This window comes from Atta colombica, unplaced genomic scaffold (assembly GCF_001594045.1).
Source record: "Atta colombica isolate Treedump-2 unplaced genomic scaffold, Acol1.0 scaffold150, whole genome shotgun sequence".
NCBI classification, from domain to species: Eukaryota; Metazoa; Arthropoda; class Insecta; order Hymenoptera; family Formicidae; genus Atta; species Atta colombica.
The window spans coordinates 826,461-834,912 of NW_017259240.1; the positions used below are offsets into that span (position 1 = coordinate 826,461).

At 37.1% G+C, this 8,452-nt stretch overlaps 1 protein-coding gene across 1 annotated transcript in view; it reads left to right on the plus strand.

Moving 5' to 3' along the window:
• Window positions 1–8,153, plus strand: part of LOC108685318 (LIM/homeobox protein Lhx9-like) — an 8,711-nt gene extending 558 nt beyond the window's left edge. Inside the window, exons 2-5 of the mRNA XM_018190047.1 lie at window positions 2,057–2,230; window positions 3,112–3,332; window positions 7,081–7,334; window positions 7,899–8,153. Of these exons, the coding sequence (XP_018045536.1) occupies window positions 2,057–2,230; window positions 3,112–3,332; window positions 7,081–7,334; window positions 7,899–8,153 (904 nt within the window). The remainder of the gene's footprint in view (window positions 1–2,056; window positions 2,231–3,111; window positions 3,333–7,080; window positions 7,335–7,898) is intronic.
• Window positions 8,154–8,452: the final 299 nt, after the last annotated feature.

Sequence of the window (8,452 nt, forward strand, 5' to 3'; positions counted from 1 at the left end):
GAAATACTTTGACATTATTTGGAAACAAATAGTGAAAACATACTTTTTCAATAAAATTGATGTATAATATATTGAATTAAAAAATGTACATTTATTTTTTATATTTATCTTAAAATTTATTTTTTAATATTATATTTACATTATTTGATCACTATTTATAAATTGCGTTATTTTAACACTAAGAAATATTAAATATTAATTTTTATAAATATTTAAACAATATATAATCACATGATGTTAAATTAACACTCGAATATATTGAAAAATGAACACGAAGATTTTCGCAAGAGCCAGATTTAATAAAAATACAAAATGTTTTTAAAGTATAAAGCTTATACTTTCTTATTTCATATATTTTCTGAAAAATTTTATCATTCCTTTTTTAAAAAAATTTATGTATTTCCAAAACTTATAGCTGCGTTTATTTAAATAGCGATATTTACATACAAGAAACACCCTTTATTTTCCCTTCTTCTCTTTTATCAAAACATTTTCTTTTTTGGATCATACAAAATGTTCATTAATAGTGTCCAAATACACCGCTCTAATCTCTGTTCAGGAATAGGACTTTGAATTCCGTGCTCGGCATGGTAATATACTTGCCAATAAAGAATATAAAGAATCATAAGAAGAACGAGAAAAAAGCCAATTTCGAAAAATGAAAGAGATGCTAAAGAGAGCATCACTTATTAAGTTATTATTAAAAAAAATTTAGTATACCCAAATCTTTAAGATTTGATATTTATAATAAAAGATTTAACATTCGTAGCGTCGAAATCTCAAAGAGACTAAAGATTGAAACGCGATTTGTCTTGTATAATAATATAATAAGCAAAGAAGTAAATATTGTTTATACGGGAAATAGCGCGTTTACGCGATGACGTTCGACATTTTAGAATGCGAGGGTGGAATGAAAGGCTGAGAGACGAGTTCGTTAGAGCGAGCAGGGGAGGAATTCAACAACCGTCCTTTTACATGCAATATGCAACAATGCGAGCCCTTTGTTTCCATCTATGCGAATGTGAATGGTCTGGTTCGATCCCTTGCAAAATTCATCTCAAGCGGGAATTCGCAATACATTCGCGAACACATACATGTGGAAACCATATAATGTACCGTTAGATTCTCAAGCGTATTCAATTTTCTGTAACTTTCAGACAAAATTAATAAAATTATGCATGTAACTCGTTAAAAATACGAGTTAAACAAGCTTCAAAATTTTTGTAACGTTTCAGTCAAATTGCCATTTAATTAATACGGAAAGGGTGAAATAAATAATTTAACCAATTTTAAATCGTGTGAGTGAAAATTCTGAAATCTGAAAGTTCAGCAAAATTGTGGATGTTTTTAAATTAAAATGTTTTAATTTATTTTAAACAATTTGTGAGTATTTTAAACAATATATTTTGAAACATATAAATATAGGAACATCTTTTATATGTGCCTATTTTTAAAGTTTAAAGGGATGAAACAATTAAATTTCAAAACTAATGTTTATATTAGATATTAAGCAATTATCATCAAAATGATATGTCAAAAGTTGTAAATAATTTTGTAATTTTTTATTTAATATACTTTGCAACTTAAGATTTTCTCAACGATGTAATTCGAAAACTAATTTTATCATTAATGGTTAAATTTTTTTTCTTGGACTTTAATTTTTATAGGAACAGAATTTCACAAAAATAATAATGGAAATATAAGAGTATTTTAAAAAATATTAAAGTTTTAAACATTTAAAAAAGTTGTCTAAAAGATATTTTTTTACAGCTGTATTGTTATTATCTTTTGACAATAATTGCTTAGAATGAAATATAAACATTAGTTTTGACTATTTCAGTCTTTAAATAAAAAAAATATATATAAAAATATACGTGTCTCTTAGATTTTTGTGAACAAATTTTTCAAGGAGAATTAAATATTGTTCCAGTTTCTTGTAAGATAATCTTCTAATAACTAGAAATATTAAAGACGTTTGACTCCTCGTGAATGCGGAATTTGAAAATTCATATACCTCTTGAAAGATAATAAATCTCTTGAATTGTTGCGATTGCAGATTATTTGCGGTATCTCGATGCTCCCGATGTCGCGCTGGTATTTCCGCCTCGGAATTGGTGATGCGAGCGCGCGACCTGGTGTATCATGTGGCGTGTTTCACTTGCGCCTCGTGCGGCACCCCACTGAACAAAGGCGATCATTTCGGCCAGCGGGACGGACTAGTGTATTGTAGGTGAGAAACAAGAGTGTCTGATCATTACTATCCTTCAAAGGCCGTCTCTCCTTGTTATCAACGAGTTCGATGACGAGGTTGACAGGAGCACAAGTCGCTTTGTCGCATCGAGTCATTCTCCCCTTTACCATCCTTCCGCGCTAATGACGGTTGTTGAGTGCTAATGATAGTCATTGGAATGGACGGATTTGGTCTCGGGTTCCGGGAAGACCACGACGACAGATCGCGTGAGAATGAGAATTTATAAATATCAAGATTTAAGAGAGAGATTCCATGATTTCTTCCATTTCTAAACGTTTACGTTCTAAACGAAATGAAATATGTACCTTAAAATTGTCTACTTTCTAAATCTTTTGGAGTGAAATTTAAGTCAGTCCAGAAAAAGAATGAAAACTTAAATAAGAGTGACAGATTTTCATTCCTTTAGAAAATTTACTTCAAAGAAATAAAATCTTCTTTTTTTGGAACAAAACTTCATTCTTTAGAATGATTTTTATTCCAAAAGAGTGAAATTTCACTTCTGTAAAGAGTGAAAATCTGCCATTCTTTTTTTCAAGATTAGTTCAATTTCATTCCAAAAGATTTAGAAAAGTACACTGTAAAATTTTCTAACTATCAAAATTTCTCGCGACTCCAAAGACCAAGAGATTTTACCGCAGTAAGGAAAACCAGATGCTTCGAATTCATCCAACAACTCGGCGATTTAATCCTCGACTTATTCCTCGACTAACGATGATCCCTGCCGCTCGTTAAATCCCACCCTCGCGTGGTATCACGGAGTCGAACTCGTTCATCGAACTCGAACGTATAACGCGGAGGTCAGGTCGTCTATCGACTACTTGACAGAGAGGTTGACGACTGACGAGCACGTCGCTCCCAAGACCACACTACGAGTTGCTGTGCTGCGCCGGCGATTACGGGGGTGCTGCCGGCAGTATCGAAGATCTTGGCTCGCCAGGGGTGTCGCCGCTTCCGGCTTACTACGAGCAAAGTCCGATCACTTCCGGCACGGTGCAGAAAGGTCGACCGCGGAAGCGGAAGCTGTCGGAAGTCACCGGCTCCGAGCTTCCCGTCACGATGAGACTGGCCGCTGGAGCGCTCGGTGAGTCAAGCCAATGTATGTTCCGCAATCTTGTATCGATCGTGAACGATCTTCTTCTTGTTATCCCTCGCGCCCTTTTTCATCCCTAGAGTTACCTCTAGACTCTTCAGTTAGGTATTCGTTTTTGGTACTTGTGATGCCAGACTCTCCCTTCTCATTCTTTTCTTTTTCATTTGACTCTTATTCTCTCTCTCTCTCTCTCTCTCTCTCTCTCTCTCTCTCTCTCTCTCTCTCTCTCTCTCTTCTTATGCTTTCTCTTTATTCTACGCTACAGCAAACGAGTTAATCGGCGGAGTTGCATTATTTACTGATCGAGTATAATGGGGCGTTCCTTCGTGCAAACATTTGCTCGAGCCTGCAAGAATCACAGATGTTATTTCATTTCGTTCGCGCGATTATTTGGCTCGTTAACTTGAGCATTTGATATTGGCGAGCGATAATCTTTGATTTGAAATTTCGCGCGCTACGCAGATGTCTAATTGCTCAAAGATTCACAATGCGGATTCTTGATAACAAAGATCCTATTATGATTTCGAGGCATTCATTTCGTTTGGTTATAATCTTCATTTCTTCGAATAGATAACAAATGATAGTGAAGTGCGATGAAAATCGTGCGAGAATTATAGTGTAGCTCCGCAAATATCATCATGATAGGTTAGACCTTGAGTGTAGACACAATAAGACATATAAATCGCGACGTTAATTATCGCATTGTCGCCATTACAACCTTAACAAAATGCGGATTTGCGGCACTTTGATCGACAGAAATTAAAAACATGGTGATTCTTCGCTCGACTTGTATTATTTGCAGATTATTTGGCGCGCATATCGTATCGCGTTTCGATATGATTTTACGATCATTTCGATTCAGGCGCAAACCAAGATGGCGATCAACTGGTGATTGCGCGTAATTCCCAGTTATTTTATAATCGACGAGAGCGAGGATCACTATCCCCGGACTACCGACCGGAATTTACGACCAAGAGCCATAAAATCGTCCATGAAGTCCTGCGTGCGTGATCACGGATGGGAACAGACGGCCTGGAAGAGAGAAACCCTCTCGCGGTGTTTTATTGTCTTTATATATAATTGGGACAGTTTTTGCGAAAAGGACACGCCGACGGTGGGAGCACGATGGTGAAACGCCTAGCGACCGACGGTGAATCGCAGAGGAACTGTTGTAGTAATAACACAAATGCAAGAAGACGACAATTCGACTATTCCAAATCCGACTATTCCTAAGCTGCGAAACATCTAATACCTCACATCTAATACCTGACCAGCTGATGTATTAGATTATGCTAAATGAAAAATTTCAGTTATCAAAGCGATTCGATTTATACTCAGAGAGAAACATAGCAGTAGCATCTATAAAGTATAAATACAAGTTTCATGCGTAGAATAAATGTCCATAATTGAATTTGATTAATTACAATAATTATATACTGATTTATTCAACTATGTACATCAATATAAAACTTATATAAGTTCAGATCTTTTTACTGTTGCTATTATTATGTCTTTTTCTTTGCGTGTTAGGATTTAAGAAATCAAAATTTTCTATAGAAAAAAAATACATACTTTTGCTGTATATAAGTACAGTTTGAGTATAATACCAGGTTTAATTTGACTTATAAGTGACATGAAGTTACATTAAGGTTCAGTATCTTTCAGATAAACTATAGTAATTTACCTACTAGATAAACAAAAGAATAATAACATAAGAGAAGAAGGCAATGAACTGAAGTTTACCGAAAGGTAAAACAACTCAGTTTAAATATTGAATATAAAATCTGATTTTATAACATTAAGGCTAAGTTGTTCCATCTTTTCCACTTTACTCTCTTACTCTCTTATTATGCTCTTACTCTTTTACTATTTTGTTTATCCAGTAATCAAATTATCACATAGTTTATTCGAACAACCAGCTCTTAATGTAACTGTTCGACTTTTAAATCATCGACACATAAACGATATATTGCAATTATTATCATGTAAAGATAGTTTATAGTAAAAATATTGGCTTATTTGTCACACTTTTTATTAGTAGTCTTAGAAAATATATTGTTCTTTCTTATGAGGGAAGAACACACGTAAGCCCTGGGAAGCTTCTCTCTTCCAAGCGGTTTGGCGGGAATAGGATGGGAGGATAGATTTGGCGGTTTTAAGAATGAGATTACAATTTGTCAGGACGAGTTAGAAGGCCAAAATTGCCGAGAGACCGAGGACTGAGAATCGACGACAGAACGAAAGAAGGATTCCGATGCCAGCAGCGCAGCAAGAAACTTACGCAGGCGGCATTATAGCGCTCTGGCCGGCCATTCTGCTGGCAGTGGCCACGCATTGGCCACGGCAGCATTCTTTTCCGGGCAGATCGGCCAATCGATGCATCTCCCAGTGTCGATACCTATCTGTCACTGTCCGCCGGTGCCTGGAGCCGTACCTCTTTCTGCACAGAAAGATCCCGCCAGAATCGAAAGACACGCTGGGAAAGTCCTAATTTCGATTCGATTCGCGTGTAAAATCACGCCGGAACTGGTCTTTCCTTTTTTTTTTTGTTCAATTGCGTTTTTTGTAAATGCAAAATGAAATCTGTGTATATTTAAATTTTTGATGATACAGTAGAGCTTCTCTTTTTTTTATAGACTCATTTTATGAGGAAAATAATTGTCCGCAAAAACGCGAAAGGAACTTCTTATGGCATTTCTTAAATGAAGAAGCGTATTAATTGATCAATTAGCGGTCATGCCACCCCGCACGAATTTAACTGAATTATGATGAACAAAAATAAAGAAGTACAGAAAGGGAGAAAGAGAATCACCGGAAAGAGGACAGACGTGCTGCAGTTATGTGCGCAGTTGCAGTTATTGCGCGCCGGCAGAACGAAGGAACGCATCCAATAAATAAGACGACGAGGGTAACCATTGAATTCAATCGGGAGAAGAACGGGTTCCAGTCGACGAAGCGGCTACGCGGGACGAGAGAAGGGCGAAGGGGGATCCCAGAAGTAAATCCCCAAGCACGTATGCGCTATTACTGTTTATTGTTCCGAACTTCCATTCCCAACGGACGATCTGCTGGTTTGCTAACGAGAAGAAGAGAAAGAACGAGAATGAAAGAGTGAGAAGAAGGGAGGAAAGGAAGAAAAACCGTTTTCGCGAATGTGGCTCCATGGTGGAATTCATTTTCTCATTGAGACGAACGACACATGGATTTCGCTCCTTTTTTTGGAGATAATTTGGGAAGCACAGTTACGTTCGCGACATCGGAAGGGACAGTAGCGCGAAAGGAGGTCGACTTCACGGAGATAAAATCCTTCTGAAGTTATACCGTTCAGTATAGATGGCTCATGAATTGAAAGAACACTGGAGAATGAAATAGAAACAAAATATTAGGAAGCTGACTTGATTTTTATACAGTATAATTCTTGGACGAAAAAAGTATATATCTTGTAAATTTAAATGAATTCAACATGACGATTGATTGTTTCTTATTTGAGAAACCTAAAGTTTTAAAATTCTTCAGAATTTCGCGATTTCTTTCAATTATATATTCAATATTTTCGGGTTTAAGAAATTTTAAATTTTTTATTTTGGAGCTTGCAATTTTTTATATGCATGAATGAAACGATTTGACGATCTTTTTTAAATGCAATGCGTCATTTTTCTCCTCTATCGCATGTCGCTCCCGTGTGACGTCGATAGTTGGACGCGAAATTGAAAAGGAAAAGAAAAGAGAAACTTTCTAGCGGACGTCGCCATTGCAGAACTGCTGCATCCCACGGAGCTGTCCTCATCGATGGAGTCGCTGGCTGCGTACGACGCATCCGTGGGCTCCCCGGGACCGGTGCACCAGAATCAGCGAACGAAGCGTATGCGTACCAGTTTCAAGCATCACCAATTGCGAACCATGAAGAATTACTTCGCGATAAATCAGAATCCGGACGCCAAGGACCTAAAGCAACTCGCGCAGAAGACTGGCCTGTCGAAAAGGGTGCTACAGGTACGAGCTCTTCCGTTTGTATATGAAGTGTTTATGAGGAGACAATTATCACTGACGATATTACTTCTTTATTGACGAGTTTCCTTTCGCAAGAGTATAAACTTAACTAACCTACGTCAACTCCACTTTCGTCAACACACTTTAAAAAATGGGTGTGGATTTAACACTATATATATTTAAATATCACTCCATGTTGGTGATATATAAATAAATAAATTATAAATAAATAAATTAATGTAGGGGATTTAACACCACCACGATGTTTATATCATCATCAACACGAAGAATATTTTTAAATTATTCGTCGTTCTAAAATATGGCGTTAAATTTACTTATGTTATATCAAGTATTATATCAAGATCAATACGGTGATAATTATATAATTATATAATACCACATAATGTTCAATTTACATCCATATTTTTTTATAGCATATCTCTTTAAATTATTATTTTCTTCTATTTTGAATTCTTGGAACGAGTATTACTACAATTATCGATCGATGATTGAAGAATCCGTTAAAGAATTGAAATTATGCGGTCCCTTGATTTTGCGTCTGTTCAGGTATGGTTTCAAAACGCGCGCGCGAAATGGCGACGAAATCTGATGCGGCAGGACGGTAGCAACGCCGGTAGCAACGTCGGCTGTTCCGGAACGGCGGTATCCTCGAGCACCGGCAATTCTCCGACCGTCGGACCGGCAGCCAGCATACTCGGCGACAGTAACAGCATGCCCTCGACCTCGATGGAGGAGTTACACGCCCTTCATCATCTGCATTCAGGCGTTTCCTCTCAGGTCTCCTTTTCCGATCTCTACTGACGACGGCTTGAAATAGAAGAGGATGCTTACAGTAGTCTCTCCAGCCATCTTGGATGAGGGATTATTGCATATCTTTGTGAATCGAACTCCAAGGAGAAACTTGACAAGTCGATGACGTGCGTCCATCGTGGGTCTTAGCAAGAAATCTCGCTGATGAACGCTGACGTTGCTAACATATCGTAGCAGCGATTGTCTAAGTCTGGTTTTCTTTCTAGAATGTGATCCTTGCCGTGCTAATTTTAAGAACAATTACTTAAATTTCACGGAAGCCGATATATAGTTTAATCTCGCGCAGGAAA